Source organism: Saccopteryx bilineata, chromosome 6, assembly GCF_036850765.1.
Source record: "Saccopteryx bilineata isolate mSacBil1 chromosome 6, mSacBil1_pri_phased_curated, whole genome shotgun sequence".
Lineage (NCBI taxonomy): Eukaryota > Metazoa > Chordata > Mammalia > Chiroptera > Emballonuridae > Saccopteryx > Saccopteryx bilineata.
Window position 1 is genome coordinate 165153619 of NC_089495.1, and position 27823 is coordinate 165181441.

The 27823-nt window shown below is 44.4% G+C and overlaps 1 protein-coding gene across 3 annotated transcripts in view; it reads left to right on the top strand.

The window, feature by feature from the left end:
• Positions 1 to 443: 443 nt before the first annotated feature.
• Positions 444 to 27823, top strand: part of CD93 (CD93 molecule) — a 30519-nt gene continuing 3139 nt past the window's right edge. The window contains exons 1-2 of one of the 3 annotated variants that reach the window (XM_066236126.1): positions 444 to 2619; positions 17161 to 17657. In XM_066236126.1, coding sequence (XP_066092223.1) covers positions 701 to 2619; positions 17161 to 17164 — 1923 coding nt within the window. In that variant the 5' untranslated portion in view covers positions 444 to 700 and the 3' untranslated portion in view covers positions 17165 to 17657. Of the gene's footprint in view, positions 2620 to 2883; positions 7318 to 17160; positions 17658 to 27823 lie in introns of those variants that run through there. The other 2 variants (XM_066236124.1, XM_066236125.1) reach the window with 2 other exon arrangements.

Sequence of the window (27823 nt, forward strand, 5' to 3'; positions counted from 1 at the left end):
CCACGGCCCAGTTCCTATTTAAAAACTGCCTCTCTATTTAAAGTTCACTATGGGGGGAATAAAAGAAAAAAGACTCCCAACGCTGAAGGGAACATGAGATAGGCGAGAGAAAAATCCAGTGTGCTTCTAAAAAAGGCTGAAAATTACAACCATCCATTGGCCTCGTGTCTCAAGTCTGAGGATTCTTTTCCCCTTTCTGGTTGTTTGCAAACCAAAGTGGAATTTTATTATGGGTTAGTCAGTAAGCTTTTTTCAAGTTCCTGGCCCCCAGAAGTCTCGACTCATTCGGGAGCATACCATTTAACTCCTCGTACGGATGGGAGAGAGTGGGACCAAAATAAAGCAGCCAGGGTCCCAGAGCTGTGGCATCCTCCCCCAACGCGGCTGTTTTCCCGGCGCTTAGCCAGGAACCCAGCAAAGCGGCCTGGCTCCTTTTATGAACAACAACACCCGTGATGAAGGCAACAGGAGTCAGAAAACCATTCACTGCAGGAAGTCCCAGTATCCGGTGAGAAATAAGAAATACAACAGCACAGGATGCGCCTTGGGTCAGGGGGACGTGAAAAGCCCGCAGCCTTTGTGTCCTTATCGGTGCCAGAGTGTCAGCGTCTGAGCCCTCAGCTCCCCTCTGAGCCCAGCTGGGGCGGCTGTGGTCACCACCAGCCCTCCAGCCTCCTGCTGAGGGCCTCAGGAGGCCGCAATGGCCACCTCCACTGGCCTGCTGCTGCTGCTGCTGCTCCTGAGCCAACCTCGGGCGGGGGCTGGCGCCGAGGACCAGGCCGTGGTGTGCGCGGGGACTGCCTGCTACTCTGCCCACTGGGGCAAGCTGAACGCGGCCGACGCCCAGACCCACTGCAGCAAGAACGGGGGCAACCTGGCCACGGTGAGGACTGAGGAGGAGGCCCGGCACATCCACCGAGCCCTGGCCCAGCTCCTGCAGTCCGGGGTGCTCCAGGAGGCCTGGACAGGCAGGTTCTGGATAGGACTCCAGCGCGAGAAGGGCGACTGCTTGGACCCCAGCCGGCCTCTGAAGGGCTTCAGCTGGATAGGCGGCGGGGACAACACCACTTATTCCAACTGGCACAAGGAGCTCAAGAAGTCTTGCCTCTTCAGACGCTGTGTGTCCCTCATGCTGGACCTGTCCCACCGTTCCCTCTCCAGCCACCTCCCTAAGTGGTCCGAGCGCCCGTGCGGGAGCCCAGAATCTCCTGGGAGCAACATCGAGGGCTTCGTGTGCAAGTTCAGCTTCAAAGGCATGTGTCGGCCCCTGGGCCTGGGGGGCCCAGGCCAGGTCATCTACAAGACACCCTTCCAGGCCACCAGCTCCTCCTTGGAAGCTGTGCCCTTTGCTTCTGTGGCTGACGTGACCTGTGGGAACGGGGATAAGAGTAGGCAGCATTTCTTTCTGTGCAAGGAGAAGGCCGCTAATGAGTTTGACTGGGACAGCTCAGGCCCCCTCTGTGTCAGCCCCGAGTACGGCTGCAGCTTCAACAACGGGGGCTGCCAGCAGGACTGCTTCGAGGGGGGGGATGGCTCCTTCCGCTGTGGCTGCCGCCCAGGGTTCCGGCTGCTGGACGACCTGGTGACCTGTACCTCCCGGAACCCTTGTAGCTCCAGCCCATGCAGAGGGGTGGCCACGTGCATCTCTAACCCCCTCGGGAAAGACTACACGTGCCAGTGCCCCCAAGGCTACCAGCTGGACTCTACTCAGCTAGACTGTGTAGACATGGATGAATGCCAGGACTCCCCCTGCGCCCAGCAGTGTGTCAACACCCCTGGGGGCTTCCACTGCCAGTGCTGGATTGGCTATGAGCCTGGCAGCCCCAGAGAGGAGGCCTGTCAGGATGTAGACGAGTGTGCCCCTGGCCGTTCGCCCTGCGCCCAGGGCTGCACCAACACAGATGGCTCCTTCTTTTGCTTTTGCGAGGATGGCTATATCTTGGCTGAGAAGGATGGCACCCAGTGCCTGGACGTGGATGAGTGTGCAGGTCCAGAGGGCAGCCTCTGCGAGAGCCTGTGCTTCAACACTCAGGGCTCCTTCAACTGTGGCTGCTTGCCTGGCAGGGAGCTGGCCCCCGACGGGGTGTCCTGTATCATGGGCTCCATGTCCCTAGGACCATCCGCTGAGCCTCCCCAAGGGAGGGTCACAGAAGACAGAGCAGAGAGCTTTGTGCCTTCTACCACAACATCAAGTCCAACTGGGGCCCCTGAGGGCACCTCTACGGGGGCACCCGCCATGAGGACACCTTTCCTCTCATCCAATGCTTCTATCGCCCTTATGCCATCGCAGACTCTGGCCACCAGTGGCTCCCCTGGCATCTGGATGGAGCCCAGCAACCATCATCCCACTGCCACTGCTGGCCACGAGGAGACTACGCGTGGGGATTTCAGGGCTCAACAGAGGGATGACGGCACCGATGGGCAAAAGCTACTTTTGTTCTACATCCTGGGTACTGTGGTGGCCATTTTGCTCTTGCTGGCTCTGGCCCTAGGGCTGCTGGTCTACCGCAGGCGGAGAGCCAAGAAGGAGGAAAAGAAGAAACAGCCCCAGAGTGCCGCCGACAGCTACTCCTGGGTTCCAGAGCGCGCTGAAAGCAGGGCCACGGAGAACCCGTACAGGTAGAGCGCTGAGGCTGGCCGGGCGGGAGGAGGTGGGCCACGACCCCGCACAAACAGGCAGAGGGCAGGGGTGGGGGCGGGGGCAAGGGCAGGCGCCCTCCGTGTAGAACGGTCAGCCAACCCTGCTGCCACTGGAGGCATGATGGAGCTCCCCCCTCAGGGCGGTTGCCCTGCTGGCAGCTTAGCTGCACTTGGGCCTCCCCCAGGGTCTAAAGATGCCCAGCAGGGCGCAGCTTCAATGCTGTCATCTTCTGTTTTCCATAGTCCAACGCCTGGGACAGACTGCTGAAGGTGCGGTGGCCCCGGACACTGTCAGTCAGCTGCCACCATCCTCAGGGCTCATCCCTTGTCAGAAGGCAGGACCCACATCCTTCTGAAAAACTGGACTAGAATCTTAGCAAAAACAATTGTTAACTTTCTCCTTAGAAACTTTCTGTGGCCACTTGGAATGTGCAGGTACACTCTAAATGTGTGTGATATTCCTGAATTGGAAGCCATGGTTGTGGTGCTGTTGCAGGGATTTTGTGAATATTAACAATTCTCACTCATTCTACCTTTTCCAATTCAAACATGGCTGACTTTCTATAATGAATCTTATTATAAGCCAGGTGCTAATGGGCTTCCTTTGAACTGCTCCTCTGTTCACTGGAGTCATCTAAGAAGAAAAAGGGTCTGATAATGCTAATTAAGACTGAAATGGTTTGTTCCTCTTAGATAATGGAAACTGAGTCAATTATTGTTTAATTATACAAGAAGGTGTTTTGTTTTGATTTTCTGTCAGAAGGAACATATGTCTTTATATTTACATTCCTTTACATTTTCCTGTCCCAAGTTCTGCTGACCTGGATGTTTTTGAAATCCTCCACAATGACCAGAAATCCACTTAATTGTTTAGTTACCAAGGAGGTAGAAAATTTAAAAATCATAATTCTTGTTCTTCTGTTTCTGGTAGTCTTGGGTTTATTTGTCAGTGAAGCCTGAAACTGTGGTAAAAGTTGTATGAAGTGAGTTAAAATAGTTTTGAGAACAAATAACCCAGAGTGCTGGAGAGAGAGGCCAGGGTTTTCTCCACAAATACGTGAATGAAATTCACAGAGGTGTTCCGGTGTAAACACAGACCTGCATATTTATGAGATGAGCAGTCCTGAGGGAAAAGCCAAGGACCACCTCTCCCTAAACCTGCACACGCCCAGGACCCCACCTCACCTTGCTGCCCTGCCTGCCCCTCTGGCAGCCCTGGGTTTGAGTGCTTTGACTGTAGGTGGACAACACCCTGGGAAGTCTCTTGTTCTGATTGTTTCTAAAGGACATGTGACTGAGATGACTGGCTGAGTTCTGGAAGCGGTCATCACAAAGCTTTTGCACAGTTCAAGGTCGACATAGCACTCCGACAACTTGATCCTGATTTGTGGCTGGAGCAGGCAAAGAGCCAGGGACAAGTCACACAGGACAACTGTCCCAGGGCTGCTACAGAAGCTTGTGTCCCCTTCCCCTCTTTTAATTAAAAACGTGGGTGGGGGGACAGAAAGAATTGAAATTTTCTGCAAGTACAAAAGCTTCTCAAGCAACTTTAATTTATATCCTTATTTTTAAGGGCTCCCTTGCAAAGATTTTCCCATGCAGTGCGGTCAGTGATGTAAGGTTCTGCCTTTGTGGTCAGAAAGCGGCTGGGCTGCTCACCTGAGTAGCATGGGGCAGCCTCCAGTGGCCCGGGGCTTTCTGCTGCCACCATGCAGAGGGAAGAGGGAACGCGCTTCCTGCACAGACTCCGAACTGCCTCTCAGAAGGAGGACACCCTAGTGTTTCTGCTTTTGCTTTAGAAATGCAACTGTCCCAGAGGTCAGCACCCTGGGTGGGAGTAGAGTTGGGTGCAAGTAAATATTTCTTTGCCAATTTTGAAACGTAGATGCTACAGTTTATTACATTTTCAGACAGTGGGAAACTGGGGGAGGGAGGGCGTGTAAGGGATGGTAAGGGCTCTGGGGGGCTGAGAAGTGGTTTGAAACTTCTGTTTTCTACAGTTTTCACTTGGAACAAGTGGTGTTTAAGACTCAAGGAGACAAAAACTGTGCCCATTTGATGCAGGACCTTGTCTGTCTGTTGTGTGGGAACCAACTGCTTGGCCATTCAGATAATTTTAAAGAACTGGCCCGATGTCTTGCTGACCAGTATCTGCACTTACGTGAAGTAAATGCTGCTTTACCCTGAGACCTTTCCAGTTGACCTTTGGGGATTAAAGAGACATTTCTACTTTGGGCTTTGCCCGAGTCCTCTGTGATCCTGTGGGCCTGGCCTGGCCAAGGTCGGCAGCAGGCCCTCTCACTTCACAGTCTCGGCTCCTTCCATAGCCCCGCCCCACGCTCTGTCTCTGTGTTTGAACTCTCCTGCGGGAGGAGTGAGCAGCGTAGACCCCTGCACTGGGGAGACCACGTGTGTCCTTGCTGTGGGTTCCAACGGGGGATAAATGGATTGATACACACGTTTCTTAGAATCTGCTGGGCAGGGTTGGCCCTCCAAAGGCCGGTAAGGGCTGCTGCTCCCCTGCCCCTTCCCGCCAGCAGCCAGGCCCCTCGGCCTGGAAGGCCTCAGGCGGATAATCTGATGAAACCACTGACCTCAGACAGGTGGTGAGTCTTCCCTTTAACACTGCTGCAATTCTGTCTGAGGTATTCCAGCCCTTGTACTGGGGAGCTGGGAGCCACGGCAATGGATAAAACAGGTGCCCATCGTCTGTGTGGCCTTTGGCAAACTGCCCATTTATCTACAGGGGCCCCAGGTGGCTTGGCCATGACACAGCCAGAGAAATGGATGAGGCTGAGCATGGGGAGAGGTGGCACTGCCATGTGCAGACCCCTCCAACCATGTCCCTTGGAAGGGACAGACCAGGTGCTGTTCTGTGCCTGACCCGCCAAGCAGCAGGGCAAATGAGGTGATGGGGAGAGGGAGAAGGTTCCATTTGGCAGCCTTCTCAGAAAACCCGCTGTTGGGACAAACTCACTTCCTCCTACCCTTCACTTCCAAAGGCAGATAATTTAAAGGAGAGGATACCTTTATACATGTAACCCAGCAAGCCTATTTCTGACTTTTAGGGACAATCATTGCTCTTCTCTCTTCTATATTAATTGGTGAGGCCCGGGACAGGAGGACAATTCTCCCAGGGAATCTGAGGCCTGGAGATAACCAAGGGTGTACAGCTAGCCAAAAACGCCAGGGAGCGGTGGGTGGGCTTGGAGCGTCCTTTGTAGGGTGGGCCACCACTGCTCAGCAGTGTGGCCTTGAGGCACAACAGCCATGGAGGGCAGCTTGATCATCACAGCGGTGACATTGTGACACTTCACATGGCGGTTTCCCAGCAGCATTAAGTGGGTGAATTCAGCGTTTTCTGAGTTGAGGACAAGAGAACTCTGGGGTGAAGTCATTGCCAGGCTTTGTAAGGCCATCTCTGGCCCTGAGTGTTATTCAGTGTTCGCCTAGCAATGCTTGGCAGAGACTCCTCCTGTCCTCTTCCTGTATGCAGGCAAACAATTGGGGGTAAAGAGTGGAGCATGGACTGTGCGCTCTGGTACAGCGTGAGGGAGGGACTGAGCAGGAAACAAATCTCTTCTCTTGAACACGCATGCGCATTGCCATTCTCTTTCATGTTCCCATCACGAGCACTTGTCCGGGGCCTGGACTCTTAGCAAGGGGCAACCTCTGAAGAATCTGAATTTCATCTTTAGTTACTTTTATTCTAACTTTCTTTTTCATCCATATTTTTGTGAAAACTGAAAGAAGAGGGAGAAAATCTGACAAGAAAATAAAATGTACTAAGTTCAAAGCAATGCAGTTTTTTTTAAAACAAATATAGGAAAATCTTTCTCCATTATTTTTCTTCTGAGCTTCTCCATTGTCTAGATCAGGAAAAGAGAGAAGCATTGCTTTCTAGCACCTGCAAACTATGTAACAGCTCCACAGACTTCCCTCATCACGAACAATAGGTTCCGTGTGGGAATCTGAGATTAGGAGCCTGAAAACATCTGTTCCTATCTGGCTGTAAAACCTGCTGTTTAAATCTCTGTGGTCTGTGAAGTCAATCCCCGCCCTCCAAAAAGAAAAAAAAAAAAAAAAAAAAGAAAAAACAATAATCAAAATTTTCTCACTCAACAATTAAATACATTATTCCATTCCAGATTTTGGGAACTAATACTGACTGAAGTGATTTAATAAATTGTGTTTTGGTGTGTCCTTAGAGTTAAAGTCTATCTGTTTTAGGAAGACACTCTAACATTCCTTTCTTGAATTGTTTCTCTATCTGCAAGGTGGCAAGTGCTTTAGCAGATTTCATCCTCTGGGCTGAAGTTCTTTGTGCGTATTTGGCTTAAGCTTGAACTAGGTGTATGCAAGATCTTGTTCTGCTATATTAGGTGCGATTTTAAATGCCTAATCACTTCGTGAATGCTAAATGAGATTGTAAGTATTTTAAAATCTGTGTATTTAAACTTGGTCCCACTAATTCTGGAATCCTGGGATTTTCATGGGGGTTTATTTGCATCCTAGGCATGAGTGCTCTGCAGGCTGGGGAGGGCACGCTTGCACATGGCGCCCATCCTCACAGCCTGGAGAAAAAAGCAGTGTCTGGGGTCAGCCGTAAGAAGTGGCAGATTTGTAGTCTTTTATGTTCTGTATTTATGCACCTCTTCTAATAAACTCTGAAACACATCTGTTGTCACATTATTTTAATATATTACAGAACAATTCAAAATACTTGGCAGACGTGCATGTAGGATGACTAAATGTACCCATTTTCCTTTTCAAGAAGTTGCTAAAAGAAGGTACCTTGACTACCTTGTTTCACATCTTCACCTACTGGAGGCAACAGTTAACCCCTGAGCCCTGGGTGGGCGCAAGGCAGTGCCCTCCTGCCTGCACTGTCCCTCAGCATTCTCCCCCCTAACATAGACATAAGGAGGGACTGGGCTGCAGTGTGACCAGTGTCCTGACGCTGAGACCCAGTGCTGATTGCCTGCCTCAGATGCAGAGTCCATTCCTCTGTGCCTCCAACTTCACTGTTTAATTTCCTGCATTCTTTTCATTACAGGGGTGAAACCTGGTGCAGGATTAAACACATCTGATTTGAGTGATGCAGAAACACCATTCTCTAATTATCATAGGAGCATTATTGTTGCTTTGGTGGCAAAGCTTTTTCAGTTTATTTAACTAATTGGACAGGCTAGCAGACTGCTTGTGGTCTGGCTGCATAGCTCCCCTTGTGGGTGAAAGATGATGGTCGGTGCTGAGTCCACCTGCTTTTCAGATTGGGTCCTGGCAAGAACAAGGCTTAGGCAGGATCAAGTGCTCTGCGGTGATGCTACTGGACAGGACAATAAACACTGTTACTCAGAGTTAAAATAAGCTGATTCTTTGCAGTCTAGTCACTAACAAAATACATTTAGAAATTATATCAATATGAATTGTGACTGGCCCCCAACACACACATACACACACACACACAGACACACACATGTACCACAAACAAACAACACAAACACACAAACACAGAAAAGCACCCACAAATACACAAACATACAGATACACACCCATAAACACACACACACACATACACACACACACAAAATTAACATTATTTTGTTTTGCACTGAAAAACCTGAGGCTAGGGTTTCCTGTCTTAGGAAAATTCCATAAACAAAAATGCCAAATTTTAAGGGTGATTCCTCTTAGGGACTTTTGCTATCTGCTAGCTAACATGACTTAAATGCTAGGTAGTCTGTCAAATATGATTAATTTACAAAATTTCAACTAATACAGACTTATAGCTATTGCACAATACAAAATACATTTGAAACACACAACAGTAGGTTAAAAGGCAATACTAGCCTGACCAGGCAATAGCACAGTGGATAGAATATTGGACTGGGACAAGGAGGACCCAGGTTCAAACCCCATGGTCACTGGCTTGAGCGTGGGATCATAGACATGACCCCATGATCACTGGCTTGAGCACCAAGGTCTCTGGCTTGAGCAAAGGGTCACTTACTCTGCTGTAGCCCCCCCCCCCCAGTCAAGGCACATATGAGAGAGCATCAATGAATAACTAAGGTGCTGCAATGAAGAATTGATGTTTCTCATCTCTCCCCTTTCCTGTTTCTCTCTCTTTCTCTGTTTAAAAAAAAAAAGAAGGAATACATATACATTATGTACATTCCATGGCTTTAAACATGAATTGAATGTGCTGATTCAAGTGTATTCAATAATAGGAAGGAGACAGAGATAATAAACCTGAAACCAAAGAGTCTCAGCTTGCCTCTCCCTGAATTATATTTTGATATTACAAAAGAGCACAGTTTTCTCAACTTCTTTATGCCTCCTGGCTCATCCTTTGAAAAAATCAAGGGACAGATATACAGCAGAAAAAGAGGCGAAGAGAGTGAAAGGTACAGGATACTCCACGAGACTAGCAATCACTCTCTGTCAACATGACCTAACAGGATGCCCTGTGAGGGTTGCACACAGTCTCCTAGAGACTCTGGGGCCCGGGACCAGAACGCACCTTAGCTGCTGTTCCACACTGAACACCAGTTGTCGGGCTTTTATTTGAGGTTTGTCACTGTTGATTTGGTTGAAACTGGTGCATAGAATTCAATCTGTGGAAGAAGGGAAGGAAGGAAGGAAGGAAGGAAGGAAGGAAGGAAGGAAGGAAGGAAGGAAGGAAGGAAGGAAGGAAGGAAGGAAGGGAGGAAGAAAGGAAAGAAGGAAGGAAATGATTGTTAGTATGCTGTACATCTGAAACTAATACAGAATGATATTGTATGTAAGCTACAATTGAAAAAAAAAGTTCTCCTTGAAAAAGAAAATGGGTAGAAGAAAAACAGAGAAACAGAAAATGATGAAAAGGAGAGAGGAGAAGGGAGGGAGGAAGAGAGGAAGGAAGAGAGAGACAAAAGGGCGTGGGGATGACCTAGATGCCATGGATTATCTTCTAGTTTGGGATAATTAAGGGTCATTTGCCCTTGTTGTGTCTGTCACTTCCCGGCCAACGCTTGCAGAACAGCAGAACTAGATTTCGGCTGACCTGGCTGAGGTCCAACATACTTCATATCATGCCCGTGTCACCTTTCCCTGCGAAGCACTTTGTCTCTTCCACTTCACATTTTCTTGCCTGTTCACATAATTTATATCATTAAAGCCTTATGCTAGGTTCAAATATCACATGAAAATGAAACTGATGAAATAGAAGATAACCATGCCTTTTACCTTTTTTCTTCAGGGTCTTTCTTTCCCCAAAAGATTATGTCCCAAGCTAAGTGTTTCACTTCCTCTTCAAGAGCATCCCCTACCCTCCCAGCACACGATGTCCGTGTACCAGCCCCGGCGCAGGACCGCCCGCCCTATACTGGGCGGAGGTTTACGCACTAGTCATCAGACCTGGTCGTCTCTGTCTGCGCTGTCATCTTCCACGTGATGCGACTTTACCACTTCTCCTTGTGATTCTGTCAGGTTTGGCTTCTGTTTAAAGATGCATTGTTAGGTAATGGATACTCATTTGACAAATTATTTCCTTTACGAATAGGAATTATAATTTTTTGGATGTTTTACCTCAAATATATATATAAATATATATATATTGTCTATTAAAGCCGATACGCCTGATTTATATGTTGCATGTAATGAGTACTAACTTTTCTCAGTTTCTAATATATTTTTTTAATTTTCAGGTTTCTCATGTCTATGTTTCTCTCTTATAAACAACAACACTGAATTTCACTGTTTTCCTTTTATCCAATCAAAAAGCTGTTTGTCTTTTAATGTGAGAGATTAACCTATTTACTTTACTGAGATTACTAATAAATGTGTGGTGGCTTATTTTGTCTATTTTATTTGTAACAAGCTCTTGGTGTTCCTAGACTGTCTTTCTTGTGAATTACTGGTTTGACTGAGGTTTCTTGTTCTACTCTTTCCCTCTAATATTTCAAGATTTTATTAGGACTATTTGTGTAAATGCTTATCTTAATTTTCTTTTTTACCTCACTTACATAAAAATGTCTAATCCATCCTTAGCAGTATCCTTCTCCCTGAAAAGGAAGAACAAAATCTGCAGCGATCTGTTATTTCTTCTTCTCTTCTTCTCAAACTACCCAAACCCCCATTACTCCCATCTTGACTGCGTCTGAATTTTATCTCCCAATTGCTGTGCAGTTTTACAAATCAACCCCTATTTAGATGCCATGACTTCCATATGGTTCTCTTTTTGTCTTCACCTGGTTGCCTTGGATTCATTTTCCATAGGAATGGAGGTAAAACTGAGTGTTTTCATTTGTTTCTTTGTTTTTGCCTTTTTGTGGGAAGGCCATAGAAGGGAAGGTTCTCTGCATCCTTCTATCACTGAGATGCCTTTTTTCCCAACGAAATGCCGGCTCCCCTAGACATTGGTTTACGAGGCGTCAGCTACTGGCCCTCGGAACTCTGCGGGTGTGGGCCCTGGCTTTCTCAGCAGCCATTGTTAACGGGGAGATGACTGGGGTCAAATAACTTATTTTCTGCCACGAGTGATATCTTTTCTTTTTCATTCTCCCCTGAATGCTTTCACTATTTTCTTGTTCTTCTCTGTGTTCTGAGGTTCCACTTCAGGGGCACAGATGTGGTTCTTTCCTCATCCTGCCTGCCCAAGGGTTATTCCAGGAGCATTTGCACACTTGTTGGGGTGCCCTGAAGCGCCCTGCAGGGCTTGTTAAAATGCCGCTAGATCTTAGCCCGGAATTTCTGAGACAGCAGAAATTTTTGGGACAGAGCCAAAAAATTCACCTTGCTGACAGGTTTCTGGAGGAAGTTGCTGCTGCTGGTTAGGCTTCCCCCGGGAGCCTCTGTTCTACTCAGTTGGGGCAGTGGTGGGATTCAAATAACTTAACAGCTGGTTCTCTGTCCTAATGACCGTTTTAAGTAGAAAAAAACGATACACCAAAAGGTAGTTTATTATTTCATACATTTAATACTTACATAAGAACAAGAAAAGAGGTACATAAAACTAGATTGTTATAAAAAGTTATAAAATATTAATGAAAATAATATTAAATAATACCTGACAAAAACAATAAAACTGTTATTTAAGATATTTCCATATTGCTTCTTGATTGGCGTCCTCACTTGCAACATTTATTCACTTTTATGCGAGCATCATCGGCTGTGTGATTTATCCTTACCCATCTTTTCACTGCAGAAGTAGGATCCCATTCCTTTAGAAAGTAAATTTGTGATTTCCACATTGGGAGGCTGCCCAGGTGCCCACCTTAGAGAGAACCCTGATTACAAGTGCCATTTTAACAACCGTTTCACTGAATTTAACAAAAAATTAGTTATTGGTTCTGCCGCACAGGTCTGAACCAGCAGAATCCCACCACTGGTTTAAGGTAATTCTCTTATTATTGTGAATATACCTTCCTGTTCATTTTCTTGATTTTTATTCTGGGAACAATTTTTAGATGGTTCTATATCCCATGTCTCTTGACTTTCTTTCGCATTTTCCATCTTTCTGTCTTCACACAGTAGGCTATGAAATTATATCTTCTCCCCAGCCCTTCCAATGACCGACCCTTGCTTAACCTGCTTTTTTCCAAGCACTGGTCACCTTCTAACATAGTATATAATTTTTTTTCCTACATTATCATTTATTATTTATTGTCTGTATTTATATATGTGTAAACTTTTATACACACACACACATATATACTTATATATGTAGACTTTTCCTACTTACAAGATGTGAACATAGTATTTATTTATTGAGAACTAGGTAGGATTTTTTTTTTTTTTTGTATTTTTCTGAAGCTGGAAACGGGGAGAGACAGTCGGACAGACTCCTGCATGCGCCCGACCGGGATCCACCCGGCACGCCCACCAGGGGTGACGCTCTGCCCACCAGGGGGCGATGCTCTGCCCCTCCGGGGTGTCGCTCTGCCGCGACCAGAGCCACTCTAGTGCCTGGGGCAGAGGCCAAGGAGCCATCCCCAGCGCCCGGGTCATCTCTGCTCCAATGGAGCCTCGGCTGCGGGAGGGGAAGAGAGAGACAGAGAGGAAGGAGGGGGTGTGGAGAAGCAAATGGGCGCTTCTCCTATGTGCCCTGGCTGGGAATCAAACCCGGGTCCCCTGCACACCAGGCCGATGCTCTATCGCTGAGCCAACCGGCCAGGGCCGAGAACTAGGTAGGATTATTATCCCCACTTTATAGATAAGGCAGCTGAGGGATCACGCAGCTTACAAGTGATGAAGTAGGGGTATGAAATCTTTTAGTCTCATTCTTAATCATGAGGTCACTGCCTCTCATTAAATGTGAATGGGAACTGGACCTACAATTTAAAAAGTATCAATTTGCCCTGGCCGATTGGCTCAGTGGTAGAGTGTTAGCCTGATGTGTGGATGTCCTGCGTTTGGCACACAGGAGAGGCAGTCATCTGCTTCTTCACCCACCCTTCTCCTCCTGCAGCCATGGCTGGCCCCAGGTGCTGAGCATGGCTCCATGGCCTCTGCCTCAGGTGCTAAAAATAGCTCAGTTGCTGAGCAACAAAGCAATGGTCCAGATGGGCAGAGCATTGCCCTTAGGGGGCTTGCTGGGTAGATACTGGTCAGGTCGCATGCAGGAGTCTGTCTCTCCACTTCCCTTCCTCTCACTTAATAAAACAAAAAAGTATCAATTAATGACAAGCTGACCTTTAATCTATTCAAAACAGGACATGTGGAGAATCAAGCAATTATGGTATTTTTCATATCTTACATCTAATTGAGCATATATATACACTTGTGAACTCCTCAAACAGAGATAGACACATACATACACACAGACACATACACACACACACACACACACACACACACACACTGGCACTAGAACTACTCAAACGCTTTCTACCATCCTCAGAGAGATGGTAGAAACCTGAGATCCATGACCTGAGGTCAGACTGTACCCATGACTGTACTCTCATTAAGCCCCATAGTGGCCATCACCATACTGTCCTGGTCAAAATGATGTTTGTATGCAGTCGTGGAGGAGGAGGAGGGAGTGAATGATGCATGAATCACCCTGTAGTTATGTCCTGCCATCAAAAGCTACTTCTCAACTGGAGCTCTTATGGACACTGATGGAAATATAAATGATGCAACCTCTTTAAAAACAGTTGCCTAATTTCTTAAAGAGTTAAACATGCATATATGACCAGCAATTCCACTCTTAGATGTTGACACAAGGGAAATGAGTCTTTGACCCACATAAGCTTTGGCCACAGAGATTCACAGGTTTATTTATAGAGCCTCAACCTGGAAACAATCTAGATATTCATCAGTGGGTACATGGAGAAAGATGTGGTTTATTCATACAGTGGATACTCCTCATCAAAAACCCAGACTTCTGATGTGCACAATAACATGGATGGTGAACAAAGTAAGGCAGACACAAAAGAGGGGCCCCCTGCTGATTCCATTCCTGTGGAATTCTAGACTAGGTAATGGTAATCATCAGTGATAGAAAGTAGATGAGGTTACACGAGGGTTGAGTGGGAACTGACCATAAAGGACTCAAGGGACCTGCATGGATGGAAATATTCTTGTCTTCATTGGGTGGTGGCCACATGTGGATGCCTGCATTTGTCAAAACTCGTCAAATTGTACATATAAAATGGATACATTCTACTTCATGTAAATTATACTTTAATAAAGTTTATTTAAAATTTTTGCTTATCAGTGTTGTGAATAAAATAAATATTTGCAAGTTGTGGTCTATACTTTTGTAAAACAAAGAAATATAATTGCTTTGGACTTCATTTTTTCCGAGGTAATAAAAAATGGATGACTATTACGGGTTGAGCTAAGCTTCTATTATCTGCATTTTGTCTAACTGCTCCACTCTGCTTTAACAATTGGAAGACACCACTTTGTGTGATCAATCCTCTCTCTTCCTCTTTCCAAGCCAGCACAGGACTCATTGCCTTTCATTTTACTGGCCTCCATCAAAACCTTCACATACAGCATGAAGAAAATACCTCCTCCGTCCACTCCAAGCCCATTTTCTTCTTTCCTACGCTGAATACTCACTTTTTAAATTCACAGCACTGAGTTCTTTCTTCTATCCTCCCTTCTTCAAATCATCTCACTCTATTTTCTTCTTAGAGATGGCCAAAGGCAAACCCTACCCTTTGGTGTTAGGCCCAGCACTTTTAAGAGATGATCTTTTACTATAAAAACAACCTTTCATGTTATTAAAATTTATAAGTAAAAACAACCTTGGAAAAGCTATTGGGCATGCAGATGCCAAGTCTGAAGGGAAACCAATGTCAACAATAAAGTCATGGCCTTTCATTAAAAGGCTTTTTCCATTGCATGGAGGAGACCAAAATGCCCAGAACAACTTTGATGCTCAGAGATTGGATTAGATGTTTAACGATTTGTGGCTGCAATTGAATGCTTCTTGTTAACATTAGTTACATGTTGAATGGTCTTCAGGATGAAGGATTTTTTTTTTTTTTTTGAGGATAGGAAAAGATGATTCATTTGGACCTTGCTATTTCAAACTTGAGAGCCAAGTGGTCTGGCATGAACAAAAAAACAAACCAAAAATAAAATAAAATAAAGTTTTGTTGGGGAAATGAGATTCATAAGAGATTTTTGGCTAAGCTCTTTAGCCTGTTCAACATCCGTCTTTGAGGAGCACCTGTCTCAATGTTTATATCTATTTGTGTAGAATAGATATGAATTGTGATTCTTACATGAATGTAAATGAATCAATACTGTTCAATATCTGTTCTAGGTATTTTATTCTGGTTCTATTATTTGTTAAATACACTTGTAGTGTGTGGCAGTGAATGTGGCTGAACATAAGAAAGCCTGGCTAGCAGATGCTTCTCACTCTCAGTGGCACACACAGTTCAGAGCTGGGAGCCCCCGTGCTGTGCTGCCACGCTCGGTTGTCCTCCCTTCTCTGGTCCCCATCACCAGCGTGTCACAGTTCAGAACTGGGAGCCCCCGTGCTGTGCTGCCACGCTCGGCTGTCCTCCCTCCTCTGGTCCCCATCACCAGCGTGTCACCTTCATCCTCATGCTTAAACGTGGCCTTCCAAGGAAGCCTTATTTTCATTTTTATTTTTTAAATTAATTTTTAACTGGCGTAAAATTTATATACAGAGAAAGTTACCAAATCCAAGTATATAATGTGATGAGTTTTGATAAGTATACTCCTCTCCCACCCCCAACTGTGGCTTTAATTTACATGGAACATTCCTTCAGTCAGCAGGTTTCCTGTGCGCCCTTGGCCCAGTCAGCCCCACCTCCATCGACAAGGACCGCTCTGTTTTCTATCACGTGGCCAGTTCTGCCTGTTCTAGAAATTCATATTGACGGGATCAGCGTTTGTGGGGTTTAAGCCTGACATTTTGCTTACTAGATTTTTAGTTTTAGAACCTATTTTTTTCTATTGAGGCTTTAACCAAGTATTGTCTCTCAGTTATTAGACTTTATTTTTTGAGCATTTTTAAGTTTTACAGATGAATTGAGCTGGAAGTACAGTGAGCTCCCCTATGCCTCCTTTCCTCCTAACACACAATTTCTCCGTTATTAACATTCCACACTGGTACATTTGCTACAATCCGTGGGCCAATCTTAGAAGTCCATTATTTACATTAGGGTTCACTCTTTTTTGTTGTACATGCTAAGAATTTTGACAAATGTATACTGGCCCGTATCCACCTTTACCTTATCATTCAGAATAGTCTCCTGTGCTACATACACCTAGTCAGCCTCCTTTCCTTCCTCTCTCCGAACCCCTGGCAACCACTGATCTTTCCACTGTTTCCATAGTTTTGCCTATTCTAGAATGTCATTTATTTGGATTCATATAGTATGTTGCCTTTTCACATTAGCTTCCTTCACATAGCAACATGCATTTAAGGGTCCTCCATGTATTTTGATGGCTTGATAGATCACTTCTTTTTAACACTGATTAATAGTTCACTGTCTCTATGTTCCACAGTTCATTTATCCATTCACCTACTTAAGAACATTTTTGGTTGTTCCCAAGTTTTTGCAATTATGAACAATGCTCCTGCAAACATTTGTGTGCCGATGTTTGTGTGGATACGAGTTTTCAACTCAGTAAGGCAAATAGCAAGGAGTATGACTGGTAAGATTATTCTTAGTTTGTAAGAAACTGTCAAACTGCCTTCCAAAGTGGCTGTACCATTTTGCATTCCCACCAACAATGAATGAGAGTTCCTGTTGTTCTAGCATTTGGTCTTGTCTGTGCTTGGGATTTAGCCATTCTATAGGTGTTCCATGGTGGGATTCAGCCAGTTCCCACTGGTTGGGCAGAACAGATACCTAATTCTTTTTTCAGTTTGATGAACCAGTTGTTAAAATGGCACTTGTAATCAGGGTTCTCTCTAAGGTGGGCGCTTGGGCAGCCGCCCAATGTGGAAATCACCAGTTTACATTTCTTACTCTTTTTTTAATATTCATCTGTGCAACAGTGTATTCTAAGCGCCAGTAATAATTTTCATTTCATCCATAGGTGAAAAAAATTGTGAGTACTCCAATCAAGAAGCAATATGGATGCCTGACCAGGTGGTGGCGTAGTGGATAGAGCGTCAGACTGGGATGCAGAGGACCCAGGTTCGAGATCCCAAGGTCGCCAGCTTGAGCGCGGGCTCATCTGGTTTGAGCAGAGCTCACCAGCTTGGACCCAAGGTCACTGGCTTGAGCAAGGGGTTACTCTGTCTGCTTTAGCCCCCCGGTAAAGGCACACATGAGAGGCAAGCAATCAATGAACAACTAAGGTGTCGCAACAAAAAACTAATGATTGATGCTTCTCATCTCTCTCTGTTTCTGTCTGTCCCTATCTATCCCTCTTTCTGACTCTCTCTCTCTGTCTCTGTAAGTTAAAAAAAAAAAAGAAGCAATATGGAAATACCTAAAGTAACAGTTTTATTGTTTTTTTGGTCAGATATTATTTAAATTTTTTTTCATTAATATTTTAAAACTTTTTCTTATAACATCACCTAGTTTTGTGTACTTCTTTTATTGTTCTTATTTAAATATTAAATGCATGAAATAATAAACTAGCTTTCGGTATATCTTTTCTTTATACAGAAAACAGTCAATAGGGCAGAGAAGTGGCTGTTAAATTATTTGACTCTCACCACTGGGTGTGTGCTGGTGTCTTGTTTTAATTTGCAGTTTCCTCATGACACATGATGTGGCGCTCTTTCATATGCTTATTTGCCATCTTTTGTATACCTTTTCTGGTGAGGTATGTGTTAGATTTTTCACAGATTTTTAATGGAGCTGTTTGTTGTCTTACTGTTCGGTTTTTAGTAATTCCTTTGTATATTTGGGGTTCTCGTCATTTTATCAAATATTTCTTCAGCAAACATTTTCTTCCAGTTTGTGGGGGTTTTTTTTCTTTCTCTTTTAACAGAGATTTTTAATTTTAAGTATATTTTACTATTGCATTTTAATTTCTCCAGTGGGTGTCAGGAGCGCAGCTGAGCTGGAGGGAGAAAGCTAAGCTGTCAGATGTCGGAAGAGCTGAATAAAGCAACAGTGAGCTAGAATGAAAGAGGGGGCCCTGGCCGGTTGGCTCAGCGGTAGAGCGTCGGCCTGGCGTGTGGGGGACCCGGGTTCGATTCCCGGCCAGGGCACACAGGAGAAGCGCCCATTTGCTTCTCCACCCCTCCCCATCTCCTTCCTCTCTGTCTCTCTCTTCCCCTCCCGCAGCCAAGGCTCCATTGGAGCAAAGATGGCCCGGGCGCTGGAGATGGCTCCTTGGCCTCTGCCCCAGGTGCTAGAGTGGCTCTGGTCGTGGCAGAGCGACACCCCGGAGGGGCAGAGCATTGCCCCTTGGTGGGCAGAGCGTCGTCCCTGGTGGGCGTGCCGGGTGGATCCCGGTCGGGCGCATGCGGGAGTCTGTCTGACTGTCTCTCCCCGTTTCCAGCTTCAGAAAAAATAAATAAATAAATAAATAAGATAAAATAGAATGAAAGAGGGGAACCTTTAATCACTTACTGAGGTGGCATAAGCAAGAACTCAAAACCAGAGAGCGCCCACTGCCCTGTTTCATTGTCCCTTGAAAGCTGTACTGGTAGAAGCTGAGCTGGATCTGCACAGAGTTGAAGGCGATCCCACTGTGGAGGGAGTCCCGAACAAAGGACTTCTGCAACTCAAGGTGAGGACAGGTGCAGGAGGGAGGACTAGGAATGGACTGAGTCAGAGTGAGGAAAAATATCTTCAAGGTTTCTTTCCCCCAAGAAGGAGATCTCAGCAAGAGTGCCTAGGGAAGACCTCTGTCCAGGACCTCAATAAAGAGACCTAGAAACGAAGGTGCCCAGGACCAGGAGTTCAGATATGCAAAGAGCATGTCCAGCCAGGCAGGAGTCCTGGGTTCTCAAGTGCATCTATCTTTAGAAACCATAAGGTACCAGCTGTGTTCCAAACATAGTGTGGAAAGGGAGGTTCCCCCATGACACCTGTTAGGTAAAGTCTCTGCAATTACTTGTAGTCAGGCCTAAGAAATCACACCAGGAGCTGTACTCTTCATTGGGTTTTCTTGATCTCCCTTTATAGTATTATTGAGTAGTCACTCTAGAAATTATATCTCATCACACTCTGGTTAGAATTAATACTGTACCACTCAGGTAAAATATAAAGAACTTGCAACAATAAAATTGCATTAGCCCTGTCTTTTGTACTAATTTTGTCAGACGTTTTACACTTACAGATTTTATAGATTCCCACAATACAACATCATAGTCTTTGCTTTAAAGAGTCAGTTGTTTTTCAGGGAATTGAGTAAATAACATTTTTATACTTATGCATATATTCACCATTTCTGTGATTTTTGTTTCTTTTTGAAGACCTAGGTTTCTATATGGTGTCATTTCCTGTCACCCAAGGAGCCTTCCATTAGCATTATTGCAGTGTGTGTCTGATGCCCCTGAATTCTCTCAGTTTCTTTTATCTGAAAATGTATTTATTTCTCCTTTATTCTATGTGTGTGTGTGTGTGTGTGTGTGTGTGTGTGTTTGTGTGTATTTTTCCGAAGTGAGAAGTGGGGCGGGGGGATGGCAGATAGTCTCCCGCATGCGCCCGACCAGGATCCACCTGGCGTGCCTACCAGGGGGTGATGCTCCACTGCAACTGGAGCCATTCTAGCACCTGAGGCAGAGGCCATGGAGCCATTCTCAGCTCCCGGGCCAACTTTGCTCCAATGGAGTCTTGGCTGTGGGATAGGAAGAGAGAGACAGAGAGGAAGGAGAAGGGGAAAGGTGGAGAAGCAGATGGGCACTTCTCCTGTGTGCCCTGGCAGAGAATCAAACCCGGGACTTGCACACACTGGGCCAATGCTCTACCGCTGAGCCAACTGGCTAGAGCCTCTCTTTTATTCTTAATGAATATTTTAGCTATACATAATATTCTGTGTTGACAGTGGTATTTTTGTTTCCATACTTTAAAGAGGTTGTTTCATTGTCTTCTAGGCTTTATTGTTTCTGATGAGAGATCAGTTTACTTTTAATCAATTTGACTATAAAGGACCTAGTTATGGTTTTCTCTGTACTTTTCTGCTTAGAGTTTACTTAAATTCTTGGGCCAATAAATATGTTTTTAACAAAATTTGGAAATTTGGGAACTATTTCATTAGCTACTTTATTGATACATTCTCTCTTTTTCATCTAAAACTCCAATTTCTTATAATTGAAGCTTTGTTAATTCTTTCTAAATCTATTCTTTCTGTTCTTCAGACTGATTAATTTCTGTTGACCCATATTCAGGATTATCAGTTCACTAATCTATTTTCTCTACCATTTTCCATGTGCTTTTAAGATTATAAAGTAAACTTTTTATTTAAGACCTGTATTTTTTAGTTCTAGAATTTTAATTTGGATATATATAAAACACGTTCCATTTCTGTGCTGAAATTTGTTGTTCACTCATGACTATTTTTTTCCTTTAAGTCCTTAAATATGTTTATAATAGTTTCCTTAAATTACTTATCTGTTGTTACACAATTTGAGTCATTTCATCATCTTTTCTACTGACATTTTAAAATTATGGATTTTTTTTTCTATTTCTTTCTATGCTTAGTATTTTAATTTTATTTGTTTGTTTGTTTGTTTGTTTATCTATTTTTCAAGTGAGAGGAGGGGAGATCGTGAGATGGACTCCCACATGTGCCCTGACAAGGATCCAAATGGCAACCCCTGTCTGGGGTTGATGCTCGAATCAACCAAGCTATTTTCAACACTTGAGCTGGGAGAGGGAAAGAGAAAGAGAGAAGGGGTAAGGGGGAGAGAGAGGGAAAGAGAAGCAGATGGTCACTTCTCATGTGTGCCCTGACTGGGAAGTGAACCCAGGACATTCATATGCCAGGTCGATGCTTTATCCACTGAACCACAGCCACACCCTATGCTTAGTATTTTTAATTATTTGATGGACTTGAATACCATGTGAAAGCCCCAATTTTATCTAGTTTATCTAGTGTTTTCTTCTCTTCTTCTATGGGTATTAATTTTTGTTCTACTAGGCTATTAGATTGCTGATTAATGCATAGAACTTTTGAAGACATAGTTTTTTTGCTTTATTAGGGCATATATATTTTAGTTTTCCCTTAATCTTAGAGTCAATTCCTTAGTTCTGGGACACAGTCTTTACTTCTGTCTCTCCTGTGTTGGTCAGTGGCTCACATACTTACTCGTCTCTTTCACTCCTCTGTGTGATGACTCCTACTGGGCTTCTTAGGGTCTTCCTCACACATGGATGGTGCATGAGTCAAAGACTTAAGTGGAACTTGTATGTAGATGATTTAAGGGCTCCTCCATGTGGGGGTTTCTGTTTTCCAAGATTCCTACCTTAGTTTCCAGCTGTGCAAACCTTGAACTCCATCCTTTGACATCTCTAGCCAGCAATACTGGAGTTGTCTGCTAGAGTGTTAGTCACCCCACAGCCTAAACATTGAAAGTGTGCGTGGGGGAAAATATAAACATGAACCTCATCAAAAATGTTTTCCTCCTTTGAAGGATTAAGTCCTTCAGGTTTCTGTCTAATTTTGGTCACCCCCTAGTGCCTTCAAATAGGATTCTTCCCCCTATTTTATCCAGAATGATTATTACTTTTTTTTTTTCACCAGATCCAGATCTTAAGTTTACCTTTTTGAAAGACTGTCCAGGTATCCCACCAAGTAGTAGATTTATACCCAGTTGGCTAGTACTGGACAGCATGACTATCTCTAAACAAAACATTGGAAGGAGGTGTAGATGGGGGGAGGGGAGGGGTCAGCCAACCAAGAGTGTCTATCACATTGCCATTTCAATCATTCTCTTATACAGATTTTTTACATTTTCAGACCAACCTCCCATCTTTTCCAAACAAGACAAACACATCCTCCTATATCTTATCTAAATGAATGAGGGTTAATATAGTAATTTTAAAGTTGAAGATTAGCCTATTAATTTTGTCTAACCTTGATATAGATTCTTAAAGATGATCATATATCATAAGAGCTTTAAGTCTTGAAGGTCATAGGTCTTCACAAAAATTCTCTGGCCAAGAAGGCCCAGACAGAAATGTGAACAGCAGTACAATTGCTAACAGTAGTATAACTAGTAGTAATTATTTCTTCTGTAACTAATACTTGGCATGTGCCCACATACCTGCTTAGTTTCACTGCCCATCCTGGGTGTCTGTGAACCAGACTCAGAGATTTAGAATAACCCTAGGATCTAGATTTCATCACATAAACCTAGGAGGTAAGCTTTATCCTCATCTTGAGAATTGAAGCTAAGATTCAGGGATCTTAGCTATCATAGAAACACAACTAAGAGTAGTAATTCTTGCTTGGGCTCATCTAATGAGCCTGGCATTGTGCTATGTGCCTTACTTCATTGTGCATGAGGCACTAAGTGTTATCTTTGTTTTACAGCTGGAGAAATTGAAGGTTAAATATATGAAAGCATATTTGACCCCCTTTCTTACTTCTCTCTCGCCCCATTCCCATTTCCCTCTGGTAACTACCATTCTGTTGTCTGTATTTATGAGTTTATTTTGTTAGTTTGCTTGTTACTTTTTCTTTATATTTCACATGAGTGAAATGATATGTTTTTTGTCCATTTTTGGCAATAATTTTTTTAAAAAAGATACCTAAGCAATATATCCAATGTCACACAGCAAACATCAAAAACAGGATCTAAACTGAAGCCCATCTGACTCTTCAGAATCTTGCTCTTATCCAAAATGTTGAAGAAAAAAATGCATAAGGAGACAATTTTTTTCTGTTTATTTTACTAGGTACAGTGTAAATTGTGTTATTCAAGGAAATGACTTTTCTTCACCCCAAATCATAAAAATTGAAAACAGCCCTGCAGTTTTAACTGTGATATTTAAGAAATGAATAAAATGCAAAAATGGGACATTTAAGTGAAAACACTAAGTTCAATTTAGAAAGTGATAGATGTTTTTAACTCTTTCATTTCCAAGCCATTCAAGATTTCATAAAATACAATCCATATACTATATTGGTCCAAGGGCTACACCTGAAATTCTAGTGGACTTATGTTATCTGGACAAAAAGATTGTTCTCCTTTATTTTATTATTAATCATTTATTGTTTTTGGCTCTAGGGCCTTAGTCTGGTGGCCCCGATGTAACCTCAAGTCCTTAACCTTTTGTGTAGTACGAATGTTCATGTATGTCCTCACTTAAAGGGTTAACAAAAAACTCACTACTCAAGGGGAACCGATAGCTTGCGAGACAGATGTGGCTCTTTTGATGGCTGCATATGGCTCGCAGACAAATCTTTAATAAAAAAATAATAACGTTAAAAATAAAAAACATTCTCATGTATTACAATCCATTCATTTCCTACCGCTCATGTTCATGGTTGTGGGTGGCTGGAGCCAATCACAGCTGTCCTCTGGGACAACACCAAATTTTTATTGGATAATGCATACCATACACAGGTCATTGTATGACTCTCATGGAATTACATTTTAAAATATGTGGCGTTCATAGCTCTCTCAGCCAAAGAGGTTCCCAACCCCTGGATTAAAGGATGGAAGAAGGATGCAGAGATTTAGAGGAAAAGTTGTTAAGACCAAACCAGAGGGCAGAGCCTGAGACAGGTAGCAGAGTTGCGCTGCTGGCTTTGACGATGGCGGAAAGGACCAGAGCAAAGAGACTCGGGAGACCTCTGAAGCTGGAAAAGGCAAGGAGGAGGGCCCTCCCCTAGAGTTCCCAGGAGGAATGCAGCCCCGCCAACACCTCATTTTGGACTTGTCACCTCCAGAACTGTAAGATTTTGATGTGTATTGTTTTGAACTCCTCCTCTGGGAATTGGTTACAGAGGACAGTAATAAGAACTAATATGCTCCAGCACAGAAAATACTAAGCTACTTACTACCAATGGTAGATAGTTTCACGTTTTTAATAAATGTATAACTTTGTTCTTTAATATGGAAATAATGGAGTGTTCACTGAAGAGAGATTAGAGAAAATATGAAAAGTGATGTCTGAGCTAGAGCAATATCTGTAGGACGGTGACCTTGACACCCATTTGCCAACCTCCTGTGAACTGGTTCATGGCATGGAAACGCTGTCTGCAGCAGACCAGACTGACCCGGTTGAGTGACCGAGGATGAAATGGGACGTGTCTAGCTCAGGAGCTGGCAAGTTCTGTGCACGAAGGAATGTCAAGCACAGGCTCACAACTTACTGGAGCCACGGAGGGAGTGTTCCAAGCATCTTCTGGGGATGAGTTTCAGTCAAGGCAACTCTGAGTGCTCTGGTTCTACTGAGGAGCCAAGTGGAAGCTTCGTGGCATTTAACTGAACGAATAGAACAGCATTTCTCTCTTTCTTTGCAATTCAAAGACTGTTGTCATTTTAATTACTCCTATCCTTCTGCAACTTCCTAAAAGGTCACTATATTTTGCTTTTTCTTTCTCCCTTCCTCATTCTGATTCTACAACCTCTCTTTTACCCACCAGAATTACACAACAGTGATAACTACATTCAGGATGAGGCGATGAGGCAAGAGTTAGAGCTGGAGGGCCCCTTTCTTATCATTGTCCTTTATGTTTGAATAAAATTCTTCATAGTTGAACTTTTATCCTTCTGTCTCCACAGTTCTTTGAATTAGGGAAAGCTTTTAAAGGCAAGGTCTGGGTCTTCTGGGATTTTCTCATTGACTCTACCTAAGACAGAGACTGGCAAGTGACAACCCGCAGGCCCAATCTGGCCGACTGCCTATCTTTGTACAGTTCATGAACTAAGGACAGTTTTTACATTTCGTAATAGTTGGAAAAAATGATTTCATGACATATGAACATTATAAAGAATTCACATCCCCAAAATAAAGTTTTATTGGGACACAGCACTTTCATTCATTTCCAGTGTTCGACGCCTGCTTTCATCCACAGTCAGAGACCAAAGCGCCTGCGGAGTCTAAAATATTGCTGTGTCCCTTCTGTTGACCTCTGGTTTAGGGAATATGACCAACTTGAGAAAACACTACTTAATGATGATAAAATAAAATAGGGGCCAGGCCTTGAAATTTTAAAAAAGGACATCAGATAAATGGCAATTAAGGAAGCCATACTTGAACTTACTGAAGTTTGTACCAACGACGAGGTGACTGGCTGGCTGCATGTAACAGAAATCTGATGACAGTGTCAGGTCCCAGTGGGGATTTATTTATCAAGGGATGATAGTCCATGGCTGGGGCTATGAAGTGTTAATGCGTTAGCATCTTGAATTCCTCCAATCTTCCTGCGTTTATCTTAATGTATGACTCAGTTTCATGATCATGGTAACTGCTATACCCTCTGTCTTTGTGGCAAAATTCTAAAAATTCCACTTAGCTAGGTTTAAAAGTATATTTCCAACCTGACTTGTGGCATAGTGGATAGAGTGTAGACTTAGGATGCTGAAGTCCCCGATTCGAAACACTGAGGTTGCTGGTTTGAGAATGGACTTGCTGGCTTGAATGTGGGGTCTCTGGCTTGAGTGTGGGATTAGCAACACGATTCCAAGGTCATTGGCCTGAAGGCCTAGATCACTGGCTTCAGCTCAAGGTTGCTGGCTTGAGCAAGAGGTCACTGGCTCTGCTTGAGTCCCCTAGGCAAAGCACATATGAGAAGCAATCAATGAAGAAACAAATGAAGTGAAGCAACTATGAGTTGATGCTTCTCAACTCTCTCCTCTTTCTCCCTCTCCCTCTCTCTCTCCCCCATCCACTTCCTGTATCGATTTGTCTCTGTCACTCTAAAAAAACAACAACAAAAAACAAAGAAAAAATTAGGGCCTGGTCTGTGGCTCAGTGGATAGAGTGTCAGCCTGATGTGTGGACACCCCGGGTTTGATCCCTGGTCAGGACACAAAAGAGAAGTGACCATCTGCTTTTCTCCTCCTTCCTCTCCCCCTTTGCTCCCCTCTTTCCCTCCTGCAGCCAGTGGATGATTGGTTAGAGCAGGGGTCGGGAACCTATGGCTCGCGAGCCAGATGTGCCTCTTTTGATGGCTGCATCTGGCTCACAGACAAATCTTTAATTAAAAAAATAATAACGTTAAAAATATAAACATTCTCATGTATTACAATCCATTCATTTCCTACCGCTCACGTTCATGATTGTGGGTGGCTGGAGCCAATCACAGCTGTCCTCTGGAACACCACCAAATTTTTATTGGATAATGCCTAACGTACACGGGTCGTTGTATGGCTCTCATGGAATTACATTTTAAAATATGTGGCGTTCATGGCTCTCTCAGCCAAAAAGGTTCCCGACCCCTGGGTTAGAGCATCACCCCAAGTGCTGAGGTTAGCTGTGCTGTTGGTCTGAGCATCAGCCTCAGGCACTGAGGATAGGTCAGTTGATTTGAGCATCAGCCCCAGATGGGGCTACTAGGTGGATTCCAGTCAGGATGCATGCAAGAGTCTATCTCACTATTGCCCCTCCTCTCACAATAAAAAAATAAACAAACAAACAAATAAATGAAAATTGTATTCCCACGACTTCCTCAGAATACCAGGCTGGGAAGAGCTGTGTCCCTGCAGGGTGCAGGGCCCATGGAAACACTGGCAGAGCCAGGACTTAAGTGGATGGCTCGAGAGAAGAATAGATGGGGGTGGTTTGAATGTGAGCAGAGCCTTGGAAGCCACTCCGTTCATGCCCTACTTCCCATGAGCTGGTGGTTATTATGCTTGTGCATCAGAATCCCCCAGAGTGCTCACTCAGACCCAGGGGGCTGAGTCCAATCCCTGGAGCGTCCAATCCGGGAGGTCTGGGCCGGGCCCTGGAATCTGCTTTTCTGACACGTCCCGAGGTGATGAATGGTGTTTACAGAGAGTAGACATAATTTTGATGCTGAAGGTCTTGAAAACTCCCTTTCACATAATTAGAGAGGTCACTGAGACGCTAGTGGAGGGCAACAGAGGGGCCTGCTCCTGTGTGAAATGCTGTCAGTGAGCCCATTCAGCTGCCACTGGCTTCTCCTCAGACACAGCCATGATAGTGCTCCAAACTGCCCCAGTCCTGTCAAAGGCAGATTCATTGGTTCAGCAGTGGGGTCAGCGATTCTGTATTCTAACAAGCTTCCTGGTGTCAGTGCTGATCTGGGGCCATGCAGAGGGGCAAGGCTGCAGGGCCTGTCTTGGCTGACAGATTCCCTCTTCATCCCCAGCCTGCGTCACAGCAGGGCCACCCTGTTTCCAACCCCAGCTGCCTCCTACTCCACCAGAGGCAGCGATGTTTGCACGTTCTGGGGCAGGTGTCTCCATCTTCGTCACTTCTCCCGAGCCCAGCGTGGGGGAGATGATTTGTTTGAATTACATTCTCAATTCTTCGGAAGGATGCTGGGCCAGAAATGAAAACAGGAACAAATAGTTTCTGGAATATAGAAAGCCAAACATATCTTTTTTCAATCATTATTTTCCTCAGATTCAGAGAAAGCTTAATTCCGATGAACTACAACATGTAGATTGCAAGAAAAAATATAAACCTGATGTCCAAGCTCAAAGCCACAGGAAAACAGTAGGAAGAGCACAGTCTGTGAGAAAATAGCTGAAAAGCGGCTCTGTGGCAAGTTCTGACTTGATTTATTTTCAGCTGAGTGCGTTTAGCGTGCTTGCAGCAGGACCAGCTGGAGATTTATTTTGGATGATGGATAATGATGCCAGAATTCTCCCTCG